Source organism: Helicoverpa armigera, chromosome 13, assembly GCF_030705265.1.
Source record: "Helicoverpa armigera isolate CAAS_96S chromosome 13, ASM3070526v1, whole genome shotgun sequence".
Lineage (NCBI taxonomy): Eukaryota > Metazoa > Arthropoda > Insecta > Lepidoptera > Noctuidae > Helicoverpa > Helicoverpa armigera.
In genome coordinates, this window is record NC_087132.1 from 11,203,168 (window position 1) to 11,227,814 (window position 24,647).

A 24,647-nucleotide genomic window follows, 5' to 3' on the forward strand; every position below is an offset into this window, starting at 1 on the left:
GCGAATATTAGACATTTAAATAAAACTACTTCTACGGATATTCTCGTGGTTATATTAATATTATTAAATTCCGACGTTTCGGATCCTTTACAGCATCCATGGTCATGGGCAGACCATAGTTTTACTTAAATATTATTTTTATTCAAAGTTATATTTATTTCCATTATTCATTAACATTTTACTTATCTATTTATCCCAATTATATCCCGAATTCTTACGAGAGAAACAGTACTATTAGCTACATAGAATCACCTCGGTCCTCAGTCGATTCGTAGAGTTCGTAGCGGGCGAACGCTACGCCGTCTACGAGCTACGGGCTACGCGAAAACTTTTGAGCATAGTGTAATATTTTTCAAATATCGTGCAAAGATTTTTTGGACTTTTCAGTAATATATTGTGTTATATAAATTAAATTAAATTATGTAGGATAAGTTGATTTTTTTGTGGGAAGTTAAATAATTGTAATAAAAAATTGTGTGTATCCAAAACAATGTTTGAGGAGTTTTAGTTAAAAATGTGATTTAAAAGTGTTTCTCAAAAATGACTGAGACTACGTGATCTGTTATTTTTTACTGTGAGAGGAATGGTAAGTTTTATTATTTAAATGTTCATAAGATAAAACAGCGAATATAAATAATAACTTAAGTATTTATCACCAGCAACAATCATATCTTTCGAACCTTAAAATACGTTTTCAAAAAAGACCTATTTAATAAATTACAAAAATAACTTTTAGTTAAAAAATATTTCGCTTCACACTTTTGACTTTATAAATTAATGTTGCGGCTTACTTTCAGAATATATTAAATGTGAAATTTATAAAAACGTTTTATGAAAATAAATCCTGATAGTATAAAGGCACTCGAAACATTCATCAATAATGAGATCTGCGACTTGTTGAATACGTATCTTGACGATTGCTGCTTAATTTTAGAAATAACTTAGGAAGCGTCCATTTAATAATATTTACGTGTGCAAACATTGTTATGGGCAGGTGCCATAGTTCCCATAGTTATCCCCATTCCCAGTCGATTAACATCCCATCACAATAGCCCAAGTAGCTTTCATCCGTACTTAGCAATAGTTTAGCACTGAAAAGGGGATTGTTCCTGGGTACATTTCTGTAGTACATACGGGGATAATCGTCGGTTTTGTGTCACCATTTCATTACAGTTGTCTCAAACGGGCTTCAGCGTGTTGGCTTCGGCCCCACGTTCGCCTCCCGAAAATCCGGGACTCTGTAGTCCCGAGGTCTGGTAGAGACATACAAATATTATTACGTAGTAATTGATATTTTTTAATTACACATATTTCGGAAGATCACCATATTTGGCTTCATTATTAACGTTTATCTACTGAATCTTTTAACCAAGTAACATTTATTATTTAACTGACAAATTGAAGAGTACGGCAATTTAAATTGTCAAACGTCCCCGTCGTAATTAGAGAGCCAGGACCTTTATTTAGACTTCAAAATAATTTCGTACAATTTCTGTCCTATTGATGAATTTATCTGACCTTTGACATCCTAGGCTATTATACCTATTGAACCTATCCTTAGCAAATAACGTTTCCAGCTTAGAATATCAGCAGACCACAAACTTTTAGTCGGCCGATAGTTTGTTTGGGCTCATAAATCAGTATGAAGATGAATGGTAGTACGCACATTACAAAGATCAGGTATTTAGCCAGTATGAGACCGACTGAAAACTTTGATTGGAATCAAGATTTTCTTTAAAAAAAACCTAGGTTTTATTGCAGACACAATACTTTAAAACTATATACACACTTTATATTCAAACTTAATATCAGAAGGCTGGCTTATTCTTTGGACAAAGAATTAGCATTGCCATACAACGTGGCAATGCAGCCAATCTTCTAGGCACGTTTTCGGAGGACAGTGATGCGTTAGAATACTTCGACGCCAAATTATATTATTTTATTTTTATTTTAGTATACTTTAAAAATATATATTTTCCAACTGTCGGCCGACTATTTAGTATACAGTGTGTGAATTCTAACCTTTCAAATCTCAATTTAGATCTAAATAATTCTCAATAGAAATGGCGAATGGAATTCTTAATTATAGCGGAGAAATGTCAGAGATTAACAATGCATCTTAATAACGGAGGCTGCGGGGATACCACTGTGTGGAATTTATATACCGCATGACGTTTGATGAGGATGCTGAGGAAGTGGTCTTGATGATAATGTAGGTCTGGAAATTAAGATGTTAAATGGTGTTAGGAATATAACGTAGGTAATGAACAAATAAACGAAAGAAATGTGACCTTCAATTTGACGACCCCAAAACGAAAAACATTGATATGATACATCCAACTTTTGACTTTTAATAACACATTTTTTTAAACCTTTTTAAAAGATAAAATTGATAAAGATCCAAATAAAATACATAATTTTGTCTCTCGTAATACTCTTAACAGTTTTTTTTTTTTGCAAATAGCCGTTGTCTTTGTTTTATTAATTGTCTAAATCAATTTGTTTGGTTACAAAGACAGTATCACCGTATATGGCAAATAGCTAAAATATGTTTTTTATCAGGAATGTTTGAGAACTGGCAGGTGACATCGTTTCAGTCTGCTATTAGGTACATCATTTCTCCCTGAATGACATCACAAACAAACTTTTCACAGAATTCCTTATAAAACAGAATACTAGATTCCCCATATTATGAATGCATCGTACGTTAAGTTTAGTAGAGACGTCTGACACACGTCTGAAAGTGCACCAATCTCGGAGGAACGAATTTAAGATTTAGGACAGATGTGACATGAACCTTATGCTTAAGGAGATAAAGTTGAAATTTGTTTAAAGAAAGTGTGATGTGCTGGCATCTGTACATATGGAATTAGATGGATCTCTTACCTAAGATATGTTAAGCTTGAAACCATGAGTCTGCCCAGGAAGGTTTGTGTTTGCACGTTGACTGTAAGTACTAATGATTATATTTGTTTAATTAATTGAATCATCTAAAAACATTTTGTCGAATGAAATGTGCGTGAAAACTTATTGGTCAGAATAACTATGTACAGCTACAAATTATATTAAATACTCTTGAAGACCCATATCCCGTGCTTCGTTTTATATCTGACAAATACCCAATATTTAATCTATAAGTATATTCGTGTAAATCATCGATTTAGATGTAGCCGTTTCAGAACCTAAAATAATTACAGAGATAAAGTTACTTTCTTCACTTTTATCATATTGGAAACATTATCAGTAAGATCCTTCAATTAATGAAGATTACTGTTATAAATAAAGGTATGTATGTGTGTCATTAATTCTTTCTAACACACATTCTTCCTTAGTTTCCCTGTAGGCCAATAATGTTCTAAATTCATCTATTTAATTGTTCCATTTCCTTGAACAGGTAGTAACATAAAGCAAATTGTGCAGGTGACTTGCTAAACTCACTTAATGATAAAAAACAAGCGGTTTTTTTTAATAGTAACACTGAACCAAGCAATAAATTAAGCAAGAATTGAGAATAAGTATTTAGTGACCAGACACAGGTACGATAGTTACCCTGGTTTTGGTTCAGATAAGGCTTAAGAAGGCGTGCACTTGGAGAGGCCTTTGTCCAGCAGTGGACTGCGATAGGCTGATGAAGGCTTAAGAAAACATGGGTTTCAGTCAGTAAGAATCTGACACTCCCTCACGCTGCACTCACAGCGGGAGTACCTAGTAATTTTATTTTTATCCATAAAAAAGGTACTATGTATATATCAATATGTTACGAAAATCTAACGTTATAGCGTATAATATTATTAACGGATAATGAATTTATTGTATTGATATATCAATACAACAAAATCTTAATTCTAGTCCTGCAATTCTAGAAATTACGCGCAACATACATACATACGAATTAAGTTCACATTTTCGCTATGAAACTGTATGGTTTTATAATTATTATCTACTTTAATAGGAGACGATAAACCTATTACAGCGCCGAAGCCATAAAATTGCTGAATGTGAGCTAACGAGGATCCAGTCTAGACTAGACTTACGCGATTATCTGGAGATTACCTAATTGTTAGGAAACTGTCTTTTCCCGAGGGTTTTCTTATCTTCCAGTCTCGAAAAAGCATTTTTCTACAAGAGCTGCTAGTTCTATACCTACCTATGTAGGTACTGTAATTTGACAAAAAAAACTGACTGCATAAAAACCCTTTGAATTAAAAACTTCAAATTGAGTTTAATAAAGCAAAAAGTATAAGAAATTGAGTTTATTTATTTATAACTGATTACTGATTTTATTCTAGTTTATTAGATGCGTTCCGACTGCTGTTACAGTCAATTATACATCGCACTGCATTCATTGGCATATTTGGATTATGAATTTGTTTTATTTATTTATTATACTTTTTGCACATATATTTTTTGTGCGCTCTAAACTATTTGCCCACCGGATCTTCTTTAAATCGGTTCAGTAAGTTTGACGTGAAAGCTTGACAGACAGAGTTACATTCTCATTTATAATATTAGTAGCAATTAATCAGTCAACTGCTGCATCAGATTAAGGAACGTCTTTCCAGAAAGAATATCTTGCCCTTAATAAGCAGTAATGTAATAACAAACAGCCCAATAAATGTAATTATCTCTTAATGTACTTAGTTTCGCTTGGCTCTAATCAGAGTGGATCCGACAATATTCTAGTGTAGGGATGGCAAACCTTTGTAGATTAACTTGCTATGTAATTGTGTCCACAAATATTCTGATAAACGCAAAATTAATAAAGAGTAGGTACAGATGATTTTTAGATAATGACGTACATATTTCTAGACAGAAATATTTTTATGCTTGTGCAAGAAACAAAATCAAATCGGTTATTCCTTTAGACTTTACGCTGAAAGACAGAATCTCGTTTCCAATGTCAATTACATAAGACAGAAAAAACACCCACCCTCCTAAATTATAAATCGCTATTTATGTAAGCAATAGTAGTTGATTTCTTTGCTTTCATGTTTGTAGCAGATTGTGCAAAGTCAAGGCAAATTGCTACAGTTAGTGAAGATAAAAAACGATTGCATCAAAATCTGTCTTAATTTTTCAAAATTATTTGATTTCCCACTATAGAGCAGAAAAAAGTCAATGTTAGGGTTAATGAATTAATTTAAAGCAATTTCAATTCCAAATAATTTTCAACTAATATTTATTCACACTAAATTCGTGTCGCTACCAAATTATTTAGCTACAACCCAACGTTTCGCCATCCCTGCTAGTACGAGCTACAATGACAAGCCTACATAGTCTGCCACGAGCAGCCTGCCATTGTAAATTATAATTTATGACTCATAAATAAACAAATATGCACATAAATTTTAATACATTTCAATCACAATCTATAAGCCTTGAAGTACAATGTTTAAAAAGTGATATTTTAATATCCAGTTCATTCTAGTGACCTCTTGAAAGCTGAGTTTTTCAGATTTATTATGTTAATTGAGGGAAGTAGGTAAAGAGTTTTCTTATGTAGTTGATTCATTTTGAACCACTGTCGGTATTATACATGGTTCTTACTGGTTCTGAGGTTCCAGTAACCACTTGCAAGATTAATTAGGTAGAAAGAAAGTCTATGAAATCCATTCAAAATAGGTATTAACTACCTTTTCTTTTTTATCTGTTTTCTAATGGCTGGAAATATATTGGCACATGAAACCATCATAAGAACCGGTATTTAGAGTAAAATATCAATGCATTTGTAGGAATGTCGTGGGATGGGAATGTAATAGATATCAGAGCAGGCAATTTTGGTCAGTTACCAGTGTCATAGCGGAGCCGAATGCTCAGGATGCGTTGGAGGACTTTTATATGTCACTACTCAAAGAGTATTTTCCAATGTAATATTTCTTTCACGTATGTTGTGTAGTAGCGATTACCTGCGTCCCGTGAAGACACTCCTCGTACGGAGTACGGATAAAATTTGCCTACGTTTCATCTTTAGGTATGTTTATATTTTTTATCCCTATGAATAACTCTGTATAATGAATTTATAATTGAGTAAATAAATAAAAGACTAGCTTATATACTAGCTATAGCCTTGTATGACAGATAGAATATTTATAACTGAAAAAAAAATCCAACCCGTCCTGAAATCTCAGGAGGACCTGATATTAGTTCGTTCACACAAAATCTGGATATGGACGCAGCTTAAATCTTCTTGTTATAGATAAAAAGGCTATTGGTGGCACAAAAATCTCTTTAGCTCTATAATTTTATCAATCATCGTATTCATAAAATGCAATTGATAACATTACGACTAGATACTTATCTGCACTAGCCATAAAAATCGTAGTCGTATCGTTCCCGTACACTATAAAGACTACCCATTTACATGAAGTAATTGCAGCGAGGACAGACGCTATCGGAACTCGATTAGCGCCATTTATTACCTTGTTCAGTTAACTATATTGCTGAACTGACTTGAAATTAGATGTATTGGCTAGAAATATATTTCAGTGGTGTTATTATTGATCTGGTTTTTGTGACTGCACAGAGAGAAGAAATAGATGTAGGTTTAATTTTAACATGCAGAAAATAGGTGCAGTCATACCTAATTATTAGATATTATTTCTGGTTTCTGACTACACGTAACAACTGTTAAAAACGTTCAAATGACAGCCGGAACCCGCCAGTTTACCGTGCTTTCCGAAACACGAAAGAACTCATTATGACAAGATGGCCATCCATCCTAGGGTCGACCGGGCCAATCGTTGCTTAACCTTATTTATTTATTTGTTATGATCGATCGATCCGCGCAGCTGTTACTTAGCCACGGGTTTCTTCTATACTCCTTGACTACATATCTTAAAAAACAATACCTATAAACGTATAGCAATAAATTCCGAACTCAAACCTAACAATTCCTATACCCACGTGTGCACGTAAGTTCACAAACTCAATTCGTGTCCAGCGGGGACCAAGAACAACAGAAGGGAAATAATTTGTTAGGAAAAGGTCAACTTTTGTTGCCAAAGTTTTACTCTGTGTACGAAAATGAAAAATATTATATGTACCCATGTTAATATTATAGTAAAAGATTACGACGGATTGAGATTCTCCGCCTTTTTGGGAATTTGGTTAAAGATGAGATGTGTTTGATCGGGAACTCGAAAACGAATGGTCTTATTATTTAAGAGATCTTCTAGAGTACGATAGCCCATTTCTTAAAAAAAGGTGTACCTAAGCTAAGTATTTACAAGTAATGTATAGCTTCCCTCGGTATAGTCATCGGCACGAATCTTGAGCTCTGACTTACATCTGCGCAAAATTGATTTATTAGCAAAGAAACAATCCCGAGTGACGGCCATGCACTGCGGGCCAGTCACCGCTTTGGCCCGCCCCCGCGCCTCACTTCATACCACAAAAGGGACCCAATAAATTACTTCTGCACAGATGTAGGTCAGAGCTTTAAGATTCGTGCCGATAACTATAAATGGATCTAAAACAAAAATTTCAAAATCGGACAAGTATTTCCTGATCAATCAAAATAAACCTTCTTTAACTTTGTACTATTTAGTTCAGTCTGTATATAGATACCTACTTAAGTATTAATCTATACTTATAATAAATCTGTAGAGAGGTCAATTCTGTACATGAAATATAATTAAAAAATAACTATCGGGGGGTGATTAGGGATCGATACTAATGCCAAAAATGCAATCAGTAAAATTTTTGTCTGTCTGTCTGTCTGTCTGTCGTCTGTATATTCGTTATGGAAACAAAAACTACTCGACGGATTTTAATGAAACTTGGCACATTTATTCTTCATACTTTTGGTCAGGTTATAGGATACTTTTCATCACGCTACGATCAATAGGAGCAGAGCAGTGAAGGGAAATGTTGGGAAAACGGGAGAAGTTATTCCATTTTTTAAGATTCCGTCGCGTGTGCAGCCCTAATGGTTACAGCTACACAGAAACCATGTATGACGGAAATATTCTTCATAAAATTATGTAAAAAATATCCCATGACAGTATATATCTATCTTTTATGGTTGACTCACAATAACACGTAAAACTCTCGGTAGCTTAGCAGTTCGGAGTTTTCTGATTATATTTGTCTACTATTACGTTTATAACACTCTCACTCACACTAATTAAAAATAGTTAATAGTATTACCTATTCATTAAAAAAAGATTCATATAAATCGGTGAAGAAACACCAAAGTTATACATGAAAAACGGATAAGCCATCGCGCTATAAGGATCATTTTTGTGCAACTGTCGCCGCGCTCGACGCGGCTCGCGGCGCGGTGGCTGCGCGAGTTTCATACAATATTTGGCTCTTGGTGCGATTGATGCGAATAGACGTTCAGAGTGTTCAACCTTATTGCGCGACTTTTAGGTTTTAAATAATTTATTTTTAACTTTCTTTTGTTGTTATTTTATAAAATAGGTTAGTACCTATTAGTTATTTTGGTAGTGTTTAAATATTCGTTCAAATTACAAATTATTAATAGTTTACATTTTATTTCTTAAAGTAGTAGTAGGTACGCATAGATTTAGATAATTGGAGGGGCTGGTGTTTATTATTTCTTTCTCTCTTTGCACGAAGTCCGACTCCGAACGCGGACGAAGTCGCTGGCAGAAGCTAGTAAATATAATATAATATAAAAAATTAATACTAACCTACTTAATATTATATAAATTATCAAAAAAAATATGAGAGACTTAAGCAAATTCGTCTGTGTATAACGGTCCCTGTAATAAGAATATACCTACAATTGTACATATAACTATATCTCTAGTTTCTACCTACATCTTTTACATAACTAGACCCAACTCAATGTTTAACCCTATATTTTAGCCAAACTAAAGGACTCAGATCCGAGGGTAATCTTTACTTTAACATATTCCAAACCTGTGATAAAGTCCGATTACACCCTTATAAGGGCCCACATTTATATGGAAAATAAATGGTTATCCTATAATAATGGGTTTTTTGAATGTCCTAAAAAGGGCTTATGTTTCTAGTTTTTGCGTGGAATAAGGATTTCTTTAACAATGTGATGTTTTTGCTAAGGTTTGTTTGTTTTTATGGAATAGGTTTTCCCACGGTTCGTCCCGCGCCCCGAGGGAAATATTTCGCGTATCTGGATAAAAAGTAGCCTACGTCCTTTCTCTGGCTTTAGCAGACGATCAGTGAACCAAATATGATTGAAATCAGTTCAGTCGTTTTAGCGTGAAAGCCGGACAGAGAGAGGTACTTTCACGTTTATCATATTAATAAAAAATTAAATCTGTATAAGTGTGATTGTACATTATAACTAGATAAAACAAACTCAAAACAAGTTCCTAAACAATAAATGTACGTTTTCAAGTTCAGTATCTATCTTTTTGAAAACAATAATATCAACAATTAATCGTTATCGGAGATACTTATGATAAGCATTCGTCAAAAATACTATAAGGAAATTAATTACATTAATTATATTTAAAAACATGTAATTTGATAAACTATCTGGAAATAATAGAATCTAAACGCAAGATTATCTGCAGTAAATATATGTAGAATATATGGTTTTAAAATTGTCAAGTGGGAATTTGATATAAAATTCTAACATTTGATACCAGTAGTGGATGAGTATATTGCTCTTTTGCTTTTGTCCTTACTGATTAATAAAAAATCCCCACTAATTGAACCTTGATCAAGCTCTTGAATAAGGGGAATTTTAAAATACTTCAACATAACATCATATCGATAATAAAAACTGTACCGATAATGCAGCAATGCACTCCACTTAAAAAGAGCAAACTTAAGACTGAAATAATGAATCGACAAAGTCAGCCACCAAAAGCTGGTGACTTATATCGAAATTCTGACTTCAGCATAGATCCCTTGCGTCATAACCTATTATCTATCAACAACAACATGGATAAAACAATCCAACATTTATCAGATAATTTAGTGCGAATCCAATCATATTATGTAGTCGACGTGTAATCACCCGATATGGCAGTGCCCACTGACATATTCATTAAAATACCAAAAAACAGAAAAAAAATTACATCCGAACCAATAAACGGACTAGTGAAATATCATTTGGAAGACGAAACAGTGAAACAGACGATCGGTTTAACCCTCGAAAAGACAAAGAATGCAGCGTGGTATCAATTCGATTTTAACTATCCCCTACATAAACATCATAAAGGCATCGGACAACATGACGTTGAAAAACATGAAAAATATGGAGATAAAAAAATATGCGTGCTACTCAAGATTAAGGTGAAGAATAAAAATTTTGATGACAATGATAACTCAAGTACTGACGCACCAGAAAGTGCTCAATCAAGACAAGACGATGAAGGAATTACAAGATATCATGTAGAAATCAAGTTTACCAAACCAGCAACAGTATTCAGTCTAAAGAAGGAGATAAAAACAAGGATCAAAGTATACCCTACGGTGGAATCGCCATTCCCAAACGACCCGTTCATGACAGCCTTGGACCAAACCCTGATGAAGCTATTTTCTTACAAGAAACATGAAATAAACTTGCAAATAGAAATTGAGAAAGCTTGCTGTGCACGTTCCAGAGTTTTTAATGTTGGTTTTGTCGTTGCCAATAATAGTGATGTTATTATTTCTCTGAAAACGGTCATTCAGTAAAATTTTAATCTGAAAAAGAAGAAGATTATTCAGAGGATATTGAAGCAATTAGAAATGTGCACTTTGAACAAGTAGGTGGGCGTGGATCGAGACAAGACTACAAACAGTGAACAAGGAAATATTACTAGATATAGGTATCTAAAGTGAGTAAAGCTGTTTGAAAAATAAAGAATTGCTTTTCGAACTGAACATTGTGAAGAAGCAGGTGATTATAAAAGACAAGACAGATTTGCAGTAAGTAATGCAAAATTATAAGAGACAGAATCTGTATTATTTTGAGTAAAGGAATAAAGAATTAAATGGTAAAAGTGTTTCGTTATTTTATTTATTTTTCGCTACTTTTAACAACCTAAGTTACTGTAGTTTTTTTAACAACTTCAATATTTTTCCGGGCCTTTTAACTTGAATTACTGCAAAGATATTAATTATTAATGAGTGTTTTTATAATTGTCTACCCAAGTTTTAGTTTATTGTTTTATTTTAACTCTAAATATTTGTAAACCATTCTAGAACATTCTTATGAACCAACATTTGACTTTCAATGTACTCAATAGATGGCGCTGTACGCATCATCCCCTTTTCTAAATCGCGGTGTTAAGATTCTCCGCCGCCGAACGACCCTCGCTGTGTACCGTAGTGAACTCATACTTACCTGGCGTAGGGGATACCGTGATCAAGAAGGCGGTTCCCCCAGGGCGAGGTCCATCCATTGCACTGCGGATGGGTTGACCCCTGCGATTATCCCTAATGTGGATAACTCGGACGCGTAATTTTTGGTAGTGAGGGACTGCGTACGCGCTGTCCCTCTCAGAAACAAGAAAAGTAGTGTAATTGATTCATGATGTCGATTACAGGGGCATTACATATTATCTAAATACGATATTTTGTGGACAAGAGTCACGTGAGTGTGAGTTTCTGTCACTTATTTCATTATTTTAAACAAGCTTCCGCCCGCGGCTTTACCCGCGTGGTGTTTTGATAAAAAGTAAAAAGCAACCAAATCGGTCTTGCCGTTTTTGCGTGAAAGTATAACAAACATACATCCATTCATTCTCACAAACTTTCAGGTTTATAATATTAGTAGGAAGTAGGATATTAGTAGGATATACCTTATTTACTTTTTGGAGCATTTTGCGAACCGGCCTTTATTTAATAGATAATTCTAAAGTTCCCGAAAAGTCTATTGACTATTGAACTTGATTATAGAACATAATAAATAACTATCAGAAGGCTAATCGCTTTTTGATAAGATACGAAATAAATCAACGTCATTGTAGGGAAAGAACCTTTATGAGCACTTCTGAATTATATAACTACCGGAAAAATAGTTTTATTTTACTATTTTTACGAATACATATTTTTTCTTATGTAGTACTTTAAATAACATATCTTCTAAAGGGCAATTTTGATATGGTCAGATAGCACTTATCTGTGATGCAATAAAAATATCTGCTACACAAATTTTGTGATAGATAACAAAAATAAAATTTATTGTCTCTAACTGAAAACAGTCAACAAAGTAGATACATGTAAATAGGTATGATAGTTAGATATCTAAAAATACCTCAATAGTCTAAAGTACATTAATAAGTAATCAACAAAATAACTTCCAAGATATTGTTTATAATCATGACAAACAAAATATGGGATTACATATTTGATTTTATTTTTATCGATACCAAATTGTTATGTCAGCCTCTAGACTGTATCTAAATCTATATCAGCGATAATTTTATCTCAAGTTAAAACTGATAAAGTCAGTACATTGAAATGCCTATTTTAGTAGAACATTTAGTATATAAAGTAATAAAACTAAGGAAGGACGTTAGAGTAAACGAGCCAAAAATGGGCATTAAAAGTGAAATTTTAATACAAATTCCCAGAGAACGGAAACATATCACAGGAGAGCCTATACGAGGAATAGTGAAATTTCATCTGGATAAAGAAACGGTGTTCAAAAATATTAGTTTGTCCTTCATTCAAAAAAGTTACTGTACGTGGGTTGAAAGTGCACGCATTTACGAAGAACGCTTTGTGTTCCCTGTCCGACATCGTTTAAAGGTAGGCAATATCTACAGATTTGATGGCCAAGAAAACAAAGTGCTAGAAAAAATTGATTTCTTAGATAAAGAGACGAATCAAAATGTCAAGTTAAAATTTGGATCGTACGAGTACCCATTCGAAATATTGATACCAGAAGAATTACCGCCATCAATAAAAACAGATATTGGAAGCATAAAATATTACTTTGTCCTGAAATTTGAGAAACCTGGACTGTCCATTTGGAATAAGACTTTCAAAACAAAAGTCTCCATTTATCCGCGTATTGATACTTCATTGGATGACGAACCCGTAAATTTCACAATGGAAAAAGATATAACCGATAAAAAGATCAGCATCAAAGGAGAACTCGAAAAGGGATCCTTTAACTCAACTGACGAAAGAAGAATATCATTTGAAGTTACGAACAACAGTGACGTTACATTTGATATTAAAACAGAACTGGTAAGCAGTACAAAATATACAGACACGGATCCTATCATCAACCATCATAAATTCCCGGATCATACATTTGAAGAAACTAAAACAGTGGAAGAAGTAGTTGGATATTGTACAATGATAACTCCAACTGTGCCAGATAATAGTGTTGCCAACATGTACAATGTTTTACCCCCTATTTTACCGCCAGAACATTTGACTGTAAGACATTCTAAGATCATATCGAGAGAGTATATGGTGAGAGTGACCTTGATGTTACCAGTTCCTTATGCAAATGATTTTATAGATATTCCAGTGTTTATTGGAGAAGAAGTGGATGATACGGAATACGATGAATAAAATAATGATAAGAACAATACTGCAATAGAAGAAGCAACCATATTGGGACACCATGTCTGGAAATAGATCTTAACAAGAATTGAATCGTAATGATAAATAGTGTTTTCAAAATGTAGTCTTTAAATAATTTTAAGAAGTGCAATAAGTGTTTGTAGCGAGTAGTTGTTGTAAGTAATAATTTTATTGATTGTATTGAAATTGAATATTAAATGTTTGACAATTAAACTGCTTTTGATAGTATTATTTACACACACCAAACATAGGAACATTATTTTGGCACCTGACTAAGAGATAAAGATATGTTTTCTTCTCATAGCACTACCTTTTGCGTTTTTGAATGTTTTTAAACTCACAAATAATAAAAAACCGGCCAAGTGCGAATAGGACTCGTGCACGAAGGGTTCCGTACCGATTTATAAAACGGACAAAATATCACGTTTGTTGTATGGGAGCCCCCCAAAATATTTATTTAATATAGCGGCAACAATAATACATTATCTGTGAAAATTTCAGCTCTCCAACCATCACGGTTCATGAGAAACAGCCTGGTGACAGACGGACAGACGGACGGACGGAGGAGCGAAAATAATAAGGTCCCGTTTTACCCTTTAGGTACGGAAACCTAAAAATGATGAAATAATGTATCGCATGGTTATCATCTAAGCATCAGGCGCAATGTAAATGATAATAATAAAACTTGATAATGAAAAATCTTAACTACAAATGATTATAGATAAAGAGTAATGTATTGTAATGGCTATTGATAATTGCGTCTCATTTTTATAATACCGTTATTGGATTTAAAACTAGGTAAACATTTAATTTTTTGTTCATTCTTTAAAAAAACATGATACAGCGAAAGTGTCCCTTACTTCCATCAAAAACTCATCATGTTACCTAAAAGCCACATGACGATAAAATAAATCTGGATAACATTTATTCACCGCGGTCGATAGATGGCGTTGTGCGTATCGCTCCGTTTCCTGAATCGCGGTGTTAAGATTCTCCGCCGCCGAACGACCCTCGCTCCGTACCGTAGTGAACTCATACTTACCTGGCGTAGGGGATACCGTGATCAAGAAGGCGGTTCCCCCAGGGCGAGGTCCATCCATTGCACTGCGGATGGGTTGACCCCTGCGATTATCCCTAATGTGGATAACTCGGACGCGTTATTTTTGGTAGTGAGGGACTGCGTACGCGCTGTCCCTCTCAGATATCCAATAAACTTAGCAGCCTGTCGAAATTGTAAAGACAGGAGAAATCGATTCCTATCGGAGTCTACCAACTTGTTTAATTATATTTTCATCTATTTTTGCTTATATGTGTAGTCTGACCTACCCCAACGCCTACAAAAATGGGTGTTACAGCTAATCTATGAGGCTATTGATATTGATGCTACGACATAGTGAATCATTCTGTCAGTATCTAATCACCTACTAACTCTATTTATCCTTAAACTTTTCCTGTCGATCCCATAAAAATCTATATCCGTTATGCTTATCGTTTATCGACGAAAAAGATAGCATTATCTCTCATATATATTACTTGTGCGAGTACGAAGTTCGTCATACTTGAAGTCATCCTCATACTCCGAGCCTTTCTCCCAACTAGGTTGGGGTCAACTTCCAGTCTTAAAAGTAAAGTGTCAAAAGTTAAAAGAATCAAAATGGGAATCACAAGTGAAATTTTACTACATTTTCCAGAAGAAGGAAGACATTTAACCGGAAAATATTTAAAAGGTGTAGTGCGATTCCAACTTGACAAAGAAACAGTGTTCAAGAAGATAAGTCTGTCTTTAGTCCAGAGAGGATTCTGTGAGTGGTATGACACGACAGACAGCAACGATAGCCATGAAACAGATAACACGCTGCAAGGAAATGAAAATACTGTTCTTATGAAATTGTACTTTTTAAACAAGGAAGTAGACGAGAATTTAACTTTAAGTGCGGGATCGTATGAGTACCCATTCGAAATGGAAATTCCACAAAATATACCACCATCATTTAGATCAGAAATAGGAAAAATCAAGTATCTTTTAATACTGAAGTTTAAGAAACCTGGTATTTTGAAAAGGACTAAGAGCATTCAAACAGAAGTGCAAATATTTCCTCAAGTTGATCCTATAATCACAGATGCACCAACCGCTTTCGCTTTAGACAAAAATCTAACCAAAATGTTTGCTTCACACAACCAGGAAATCAGAATTATTGGAGAGCTCGAAAAGCCATATTTATCCTACTATGATGAAAACAAGTTATCATTGGCTGTCACTAACAACACTGATTTGAACTTAACTATTAAAACTGAATTGATAAGCAAAGTGACGTATACACATGATCACTCAATGGGCATGTATGGCGACGAAAAAGTTAAAAAAGAAGTGATTGGACCTATATACGAGAGTCCGGTTGTACCTGATAATAGTGTATCAAATATTATTAAAGTCATATTGCCAGTGGATCCACAACAATATACAGTAAGACACTCGGCAATTATATCGAGGGAGTACAAATTGAAAGTGACAATACAAATGCCAATGCCACATCGTAATGTATCTGTTAATATACCCGTGTTTGTAGGAGATAGAAGATTGGCTAAAGAAAACAATGAAAATAAACATACTGAGCCTGTAGAAGAACCACCGACGTATTGCCATGCGATGTCCGAAGATAAATAAGAAGAATTGTTTGAGTTCCGTGAGATGGTTCAAGAGTGTTTTCTTATCAAAGATCTGAAGTTTTCGATCTGCAGTGAAAACTGTGCTTAGTGATAATTTACCACTGAACTTTCTGTAAATTAGAATTAGGCGTACATAACAGTTACCTGTCTTATAAAGTTCCAAGGTATTGTGCTGTACGCAAAACATCAGACAATTAGGGTGCAGCTGTCGTTTAAGACCTTCAATTGTAAAAGAATAAGAATGCCAAAATGTTCTACAATACTGATACAACAAAAGACTTTGCAATATGCTCGCTAGGGTGTACCTAATTAAAATTATTTGTTATTGTAAGAAAGTCGAAAACATTAACCTGTTTTCATTACGAAAACAGGTTAATGTTTTCGACTAAGAACACATGGTGCACTAATATAATCGTAAATAGTAGGTATTCGTAATTTGTTCTATTGCTTCTCCTTTTATTCTTTGTTATCTTCAGTCCATGCAAATATTTTTAGATAAGGCAGCTTATTAAAATATATATAGCTATAGTTTTGACATCATTATCAGCGTGTTGTACAGCTAATTTATTTATGCAATCGATTAATAAAAAATGTATTTTTATTATGTCATTGTTTAATTTATTACGCCTTTATTACACTCTGAAGCGTGGGTCATGTTTGGTAAACAAAATACCACGTGCCTCTTTAGTTCAAATAACATCAACAGATGGCGCTGTACGATTCAGGCCGTTTTCTGAATCGTGGTGTTAAGATTCTCCGCCGTCGAACGACCCGGGCTGTGTACCGTAGTAAACTCATACTTACCTGGCGTAGGGGATACCGTGATCAAGAAGGCGGTTCCCCCAGGGCGAGGTCCATCCATTGCACTGCGGCTGGGTTGACCCCTGCGATTATCCCTAATGTGGATAACCCGGACGCGTTATTTTTGGTAGTGAGGGACTGCGTACGCGCTGTCCCTCTCATATTTACAATAAAAACCACAATGGTTATTATAGCAGACAACTTTTAATATCGGAATCAACTACGTTGACTAATGATCAGACCGTCTATTGTTGCCTTGCTTAATTACTTATCCAATTTTGCCTATGTCTACCATTCTTCGAGGCAAGGTCAACACGTGGCGTTAAAAATAAGTTCGCCTGGTCGTGCAACTTTTGCTTACACGTCACGACTTCACGAGACGTGCAACTGTATGACCTGACTTTTCCCAACGCTTTCAAAAAAAAATCGGTTGTCTGTAAATTCGGTTTACTAACGATAGTTGAACGTGACAACGTGGGAAGCTGCCGAACGCGGAGGCCGATTGTGCCTCTTTGTCGCTCGTTGCGTGCTCTCGCTTGCACTTCAAGCCTTAAACGGAACGCCTCAGAGCGAGGTAACGCCTCAGAGCGAGGGAACGCCGCATGAGTCATGTTTTTTCGTGCGTGCAGCCGGCCCCATCGATTTATAAGACGTTGTCACGTCAAAAGGGTGTTACAGCTAATCTATCATCGATGCTACTATATAGTGAATCATTCTATTGGTATCTTTATCCGTATTTATTCATCCGTACACTTTTCCTGTCGGTCTCATTAAAATCTTTATCCGTTGTGTTTATCGTTATCAACGGAAAACGATAGCATATCTCTCCTATATATTACTTGTACCAGTTTGAATTCTGTCATATCCAAAAAGTATTTCATAAGAATCAACATGGGAATTACAAGTGAAATTTTGCTACATTTTCCCGAAGATGGAAGACATTTAACCGGAAAATATATAAGAGGTGTAGTGCGGTTCCAACTTGATAAGGAAACAGTGTTCAAGAAGATAAGTCTGTCTTTAGTTCAGACAGGATTCTGTGAGTGGTACGACAGAGTACGCAGAGACAGGAACGAACGACATAAAAGAATAGGAAATATGTTGCAAGGACACGAAAGTGCTGTTCCTATAAAAATCTACTTTTTAAACAAGAAAGTAGACGACAATGTAACTCTTAGTGCGGGATCGTATGAGTATCCATACGAAATGGAAATTCCACAAAATATTCCACCATCATTTAGGTCACAAAATGGAAAAATCAAGTATCATTTAGTACTGAAGTTTAAGAAACCTGGTCTTTTGAAAAGGACGAAGAGCATTCAAACAGAAGTGCAAATATTTCCTCAAGTTGATCCTTCAATCATAGATGCACCAACCGCTTTCGCTTTAGACAAAAATTTGACTAAAATGTTTGCTTCAAACAATCAAGAAATTAGAATTATTGGAGAGCTTGAAAAGCCATATTTATCCTACTATAATGAAAACAAGTTATCATTGGCTGTCACCAACAACACCGATTTGAACTTTACTATTAAAACTGAATTGAGAAGCAAAGTGACGTATACACATGATCACTCAATGGGCATGCATGGCGATGAAGAATTTGTAAAAGAAGTGATTGGACCTATATACGAGAGTCCGGTTGTACCTGATAATAGTGTATCAAATATTATTAAAGTCATATTGCCAGTGGATCCACAACAATATACAGTGAGGCACTCAGCAATTATATCGAGGGAGTACAAATTGAAAGTGACAATACAAATGCCAATGCCACATCGTAATGTATCTGTTAATATACCCGTGTTTGTAGGAGATAGAAGATTGACTAAAGCAAATGCTGAAAATCAAAATAATGAGGCCGTAAAAGAACCACCGACATATTGGCACGTGATGTCCGAAGATAAATGAGAAGGATTGTTTGAACTCCGTGAGATGGTTCAGTGAAATGTTTCGTAATATGGTGTCTTTTGAAGCGTGTTTTTTTTATAAAAGAAGTCATGGATCTGCAGTGAAAAACTTTACTCTGTGATAATTTGCTACTAAACTGTTCTTATAATATTTACTTGTCATCCACAAGTGTTTCCTTAAGGGAACTTGTTCCGTGAGTAAGATATTAGACAAATAGGTTGCAGCTGTCACTTAGCCCCTTGGATTGTAAAAGAATAATAATGCCAAAATGTTCTGCAATACTGATCCAACTAAAGACTCTTTGCAATGCAGGTTAGGGTGTACCTCAAAACTTATTTTATTGTTGTAAGAAAGATAAAAACATTCTGTTATAATCCCCATTAGTATGTAATTAAAACAGGATAGTGTTAAGTCCACATAGTGCAATAAATTAGCCAATAAAACATATATTTATAAACTAACTGTCGTATTGAATTTCCTTTTATTTTCGATTATATTTTTTTTTTCCTTTTATTATCTTGAGTCTATCCAAATATTTTGAGATAAGACAGCTTGTTGGTTCAACATTATTATCAGTGTATATAACTAATCTCTTCCATTAGTATTATTCAATAAATTGTATGTAATTTTACGCTATCCATCAAAATTTTATTTTTTATAGATACGTGTTATTTATTACACCTTACCAAGTGGGTCAAGCTTTGTAATCAAAATACCACGTGCCTCTTTAGTTCAAACAACATCAATAGATGGTGCTGTACGATTCAGGGCGTTTTCTGAATCGCGGTGTTAAGATTCTCCGCCGTCGAACGACCCTCGCTCCGTACCGCAGTGAACTCATACTTACCTGGCGTAGGGGATACCGTGATCAAGAAGGCGGTTCCCCCAGGGCGAGGTCCATCCATTGCACTGCGGATGGGTTGACCCCTGCGATTATCCCTAATGTGGATAACTCGGACGCGTTATTTTTGGTAGTGAGGGACTGCGTACGCGCTGTCCCTCTCAGAAATCCCGTTAATGGTTAAGGTCTGCTGGACTCTAGAAGTACTAAAATATATCCTGCAATGGACGCATGACATTATTTTGGAATATTTCAATTACCGAATAGAGTTCTCATACTTACCAAAACGAAAAGTTTGCGTGATTAGAATCTATTTTCATTCATTCTCTCGCATCTTTTCATTTTCAAAGAAAATAAATTGCTTATTGCCGAAGAAAATCCGTATTATCCTTAAATACGAAAGCCATTATCGACGTGATTACTTATAAAATGGACGAGCAAAAGATTTTTATTCAATTTTCTCATGCGAACGACACAATGTATGCTTGAACCCGTATAACCCGATAATTTGGTATGGATTTATTTCTCGAAGATAAAATCTTTTGAAAGTGCTTGTGTATGTTGATTCATAAATAGGTATATGATGTAGAAAGTACATATACCTATATAGCTTAGAAAAGCTTTTTTTAAGTCTTAAAGTTTATTATTACTTGCCTGACCACAAATTGATACTCGTTCTTCAAAGTCTCTTGCTATGCTATACTTCATTTTTTTATTGTCTGAATTGTTCCACTGCTGGGCAAAAGCCTCCCCATTCTGCTATACTTCATCTATACTAATTTCTTATAGACGAAAACAAATGTTTGTGTGGACACTAAAGGCTCCGAAACTTATGAACCGATTTGAAAAATTATTTCACGTTTGTAAAGGTTAGCTAGTTTCGTGACATGCTATAGTTTGTCCAGATACGAGCAGTAATTCCTACGAGACGTAGATAAAACCACGGGAAACAATTAGTCACTTATAATTTTTCACTATCCAGAAATATAAAAAGTGGCATACGATATTACGCAGTACAAATAAAAAGAAGCCACGTCTGTACATACCATCATCTTAATTAAACAGCCTTAATTACTTAACAAGGTTGATTTGTGGCTCAACCGTGTAAATTTCACGCTGGCTGGACCTCAATTTATGTGGTGCCGGGGGCCTTTTGGACCTCGAATTCAAATGTAATCTAGGCTAACCCTTGTTTTGTGTATTAAGTTTGTGTTTGAGGGTTATACGGGAGCGGGTTTGTTTAAAGTACCTATAGGTTCTAAAAGGGGTATTTGTACACCATTTCGGTAGATCTTAGAGCTAGGTAATTAACTAAAGATGAACAATCTTGATACTTAATAATAATTATGACGTTTATTTAAAAACTTAGTTTTACCATCATCAGCCTTTTTATCGTCCCACTGCTGGGCTGCGGCCTCCTCTCACACGGAGAAGGATTGAGCGTTAATCACCACGTTTGCGCAATGCGGGTTGGTGATTTCAGACTTTATAGTCCAGGTTTCGTCGAGATGTTTTACTTCACCTTTCTATAAACCATTGGTGTCCAAGATATTTTTACTAAGAAAGGTCATACAAACCATTAATAAAATGGGGTAAAGGTTAGTATTACTTTATCAAAACTTTGATTAACAAAAGTAATGCGAAAACATGATTTATAATTTTCTATCTGCATGACCGACTTCAAAAAAAGGTTATCATGTTGACCTATATGTAAAGTGATGATATTTGTAGAAAATAGTTTTGTATATAATCGCGGGCAACAGCTGGTTGAAATATAATATAAAGCCCGGTTTTACTGGTTACCGATAAAGTATCAGTTAGTTATCTAATAGTTAATGCTATCTACCAGATAAAAGCTGCTTATTTCTGCCATATTCAGTTATTGCTATTCGAAACCTGTGAAACCAAAAATTACAGTTTATCTGTCAGATAAATTCCTGATAGGCTATCAGAGACTTTATCAGTAACTTATGAAACTGACTATAAACATAAAGTAGTTCCAGAGATAAACTTGACAATGTTCCAAATATAGATACTGCAATATTAGGATCTTTAAGTCAGTTCTGACCTTGAGACTGTCAAGGTTAATTGAGAGAAGGTCACGGTCAGTAGGACAATGTACGCGCGATGATGTCAGCTAATCAGCTGCACTGAAAAATATTTATAATGTCGAGTCATCTTTGTTTACTATATATTTTTAGAATTGTTACCATATGGTTTGTGGATCTCTGTGTGCAAGCTATTTTGAGAAACCGGCTTCCACCAGCGTTGTCACCCGCGTTCCGTAGGGATACTACTCCGCGCACCGGGAATAAAAAGCCTTGCTCGAAAAACACCTAATCTTCCTCTTACTGAAATAATTTTCAAATCTGTCCAGTAGTTCTTGAGATTATCGATATAATAAGCCGTTAATTGAGAAAGACAGTAAGTAGACTTTTTTATCCGAATACACGAAGTAGGTAGATCCCACGGGACAAGAATAAGCAGAAACAAGTGTCTTAAAATCCTTGGGTTGATTAAAATAGTGTACAAGATACTATTTTGTAATGACTATATGTTACAATAATACATTATATATGTATATGAGGATAAACTACTTTGATATATTGCGAGTTTAACAGACGTGCAATCAATTTACTCTACTGATTGTCAACTATATGTAGGTAAGATATAGCAAACTGTCATCTGAATACAATACCTAATTTAAAACAATATAAAAGAAGACAATAAGAGAATAAAACATATAATTTAAATACAGACATTAAGTAGATAACGTGCATTAAGTAACATTAACAGTTTACAAAGATCTCCACAGTAACACACATTATTTATTATGAGGTTCATCACAATCACAGATAAATAGCTAACTTTACTTCTTAGTAAATTCCCAACTGTCTTTAGAAATATAAGAGCACACTGCAAACTTTTTGTCGGCCGATAGTTCGTTTGGGCTCATAAATCGGTATAAAGATGAATGGTAGTACGCACATTACAAACGTCAGGGTCAAGATCAGTTATTTAAAATTTTGATTGGATCCATTATTTTCTTTTTAAAAAATCTGCTACCGGATCAACGGTCAGCTGACTGTTTAGCCTGCAATGTGTTAGTACTTTTAGTAAGTGACTCCCCAACCGGCGTGTCGTAAGTACATTTAAGTATCGTCATTTATGGCATTCTTTCACCGAAATGGCACTCACTCCTTTTTCTCCTTCCTCTCTTATTCAGGATCTGGAGCCCTAGGCTTCAGTCTATGTCTTCTCTCTCCAATCACGACGGGCACTTCCACAGAAGCATTAATATGAGGGCACGGCACCACACCTGTCACCTTCACCTTATATTCTCCTATCATCACAACCGTATTCTGTATAGAATACATCGTTCTTAGCGTCGGAATCAATCGAGTGAATTCCGTCATTCTAAATTCCTTCACACTTGGAGAACACTCAACTGTACCTGGAATCACTTCTTTCACGATTTTCGTCGCCTTACTATTCGATGCTGTGTACGTTAAACACTTGATTATTTCACTTCTGATTATCACTGGTATATTGGAATCATTATTCACTGTCACTCGCAGACAAATATTTTCTCCGGGTATCAGTATTGTTTTGTCTATCTCCGCTTTTACAGTCACTGTGTTTTGCGGTGAACATGTGAAGAAGTATTTTTTGAGGCCAAATATTAAGGGCTCTGGTGCCCATGGGCCGACGTACCCGTAAACTGGGACCTCAGCTTCGAATGTATCTCCTTTGTTAAAGAAATTGTTTTGTAGAAATTTTGCTATTACTCTGTACTGGATCTGGCAGATTATATCCTTAAAGGATGCTGGTATTGTATCAGGGAGTAAGAATTGGAACGGATATTCATAAGTTCCAGCTTCAACTTTTTGATCAGGTGCAGATGAAAATAGGTCCATAGTAACTGATACGTACACTTCTTTATTTCTGTAATGTCTGTTATGTTTTCCTTCTTTTCTTGACCAATGACATTTCCCTCTGCCCAGAAATGAGAGATCAATACTTTCGTACCTCGTAGGCTCGTCTATATCATATTTCAGAGTTCCTGTAACGACTTGACCGGCTCTGAAGAAACCTTCTTCATTTCTATTGATCAGTATCTGACACACCACACCCATGTTTGTTTACTACTGATGCTAACCTTGCAAACGAACTGTCTCGACCACTGCACAAAAAATACTACTGGATTCAACTCATAAATGACTCGTGAAACAACAAACGCATACAGATACTGTATACTGAGCATATAAGCCTGCAAAAGTAAATATGAACTTTAGCAATTTAACAACTAGGTTCATTTTAGCATGACTACTGCTTTGAATATATTGCGTTTTGGCTGGTTGCCATGTTTGTAATACGCGTCTGTGTGGGAGCGACAGCGTCTTACAGTCGCGCCAGTTGTCTATGTGTGAGTACGAGTATCTAACTAAGTATGTATTTATAGACATTTTTGGTATTACCGAAATATTGGCATAAGGTTGTCTGGAAGAGATCGCTCTTAGCGATAAGACCGCCCATTATGTCACGCACTCTAACTAGGTTAAGTTCAAAAATGTAAAATTGGTGTACCTAATAAAGTATATCTATCTATTAAGGCAAGAACGGTTACAATCATCATGATGATAATGAGACTCTGTTTATATACCTAAAAACCAAATAGCGTTTTAGGCATTTATAATGTATGCCTCTAATACATATACCGGCTATGTTAATGTTCAAGGTTACAACGATTGATTAAATGAGTGTGGAGCGATGTAGGTAACATGACAACGGAATTACAAAATAAAACACAATTTGAATAGAAATAAACTGAATTTTAATATATTTTTTCAGAAAATTATCAACACATGCAATATAAATATTTATCAAGTCTTAAGAAGACTGATCAAAGCTACTTAAAACTTAATATTAGTACCCGCAA

The 24,647-nt window shown here is 35.0% G+C and overlaps 4 protein-coding genes and 4 non-coding genes across 8 annotated transcripts in view; 7 read left to right on the forward strand and 1 right to left on the reverse strand.

Moving 5' to 3' along the window:
• The first annotated feature begins 466 nt into the window (after nucleotides 1–466).
• Nucleotides 467–24,647, forward strand: part of LOC110382340 (gamma-aminobutyric acid type B receptor subunit 2) — a 165,091-nt gene continuing 140,910 nt past the window's right edge. The window contains exon 1 of the mRNA XM_064037364.1: nucleotides 467–586. The gene's annotated coding sequence lies outside the window, so the exon portion shown is untranslated. The remainder of the gene's footprint in view (nucleotides 587–24,647) is intronic.
• On the forward strand, nucleotides 11,283–11,446 carry LOC126054586 (U1 spliceosomal RNA). The gene has a single exon (XR_007510996.2). It is a non-coding gene; the product is annotated as a U1 spliceosomal RNA (small nuclear RNA).
• Nucleotides 14,523–14,686, forward strand: LOC126054587 (U1 spliceosomal RNA). Its single transcript, XR_007510997.2, has one exon. It is a non-coding gene; the product is annotated as a U1 spliceosomal RNA (small nuclear RNA).
• LOC135117711 (uncharacterized) lies at nucleotides 15,143–16,153 on the forward strand. Its single transcript, XM_064037561.1, has one exon. It carries the CDS (start codon nucleotides 15,143–15,145, stop codon nucleotides 16,151–16,153), a length of 1,011 nt encoding a protein of 336 aa, XP_063893631.1.
• Nucleotides 16,952–17,115, forward strand: LOC126054585 (U1 spliceosomal RNA). The gene has a single exon (XR_007510995.2). It is a non-coding gene; the product is annotated as a U1 spliceosomal RNA (small nuclear RNA).
• LOC126054553 (uncharacterized) lies at nucleotides 17,848–18,867 on the forward strand. The gene has a single exon (XM_049840637.2). The coding sequence runs from the start codon at nucleotides 17,848–17,850 to the stop codon at nucleotides 18,865–18,867; it is 1,020 nt and encodes a 339-aa protein (XP_049696594.2).
• On the forward strand, nucleotides 19,707–19,870 carry LOC135117739 (U1 spliceosomal RNA). Its single transcript, XR_010277102.1, has one exon. It is a non-coding gene; the product is annotated as a U1 spliceosomal RNA (small nuclear RNA).
• LOC110383427 (arrestin domain-containing protein 17) lies at nucleotides 22,436–24,063 on the reverse strand. Its single transcript, XM_021344219.3, has one exon. It carries the CDS (start codon nucleotides 23,842–23,844, stop codon nucleotides 22,927–22,929), a length of 918 nt encoding a protein of 305 aa, XP_021199894.3. The 5' UTR covers nucleotides 23,845–24,063; the 3' UTR covers nucleotides 22,436–22,926.

Coding starts and splice junctions, on each gene's coding strand:
- LOC135117711 (XM_064037561.1), top strand. CDS start 15,143: ATGGGAATCACAAGTGAAATTTTACTACATTTTCCAGAAGAAGGAAGA.
- LOC126054553 (XM_049840637.2), top strand. CDS start 17,848: ATGGGAATTACAAGTGAAATTTTGCTACATTTTCCCGAAGATGGAAGA.
- LOC110383427 (XM_021344219.3), bottom strand. CDS start 23,844: ATGGGTGTGGTGTGTCAGATACTGATCAATAGAAATGAAGAAGGTTTC.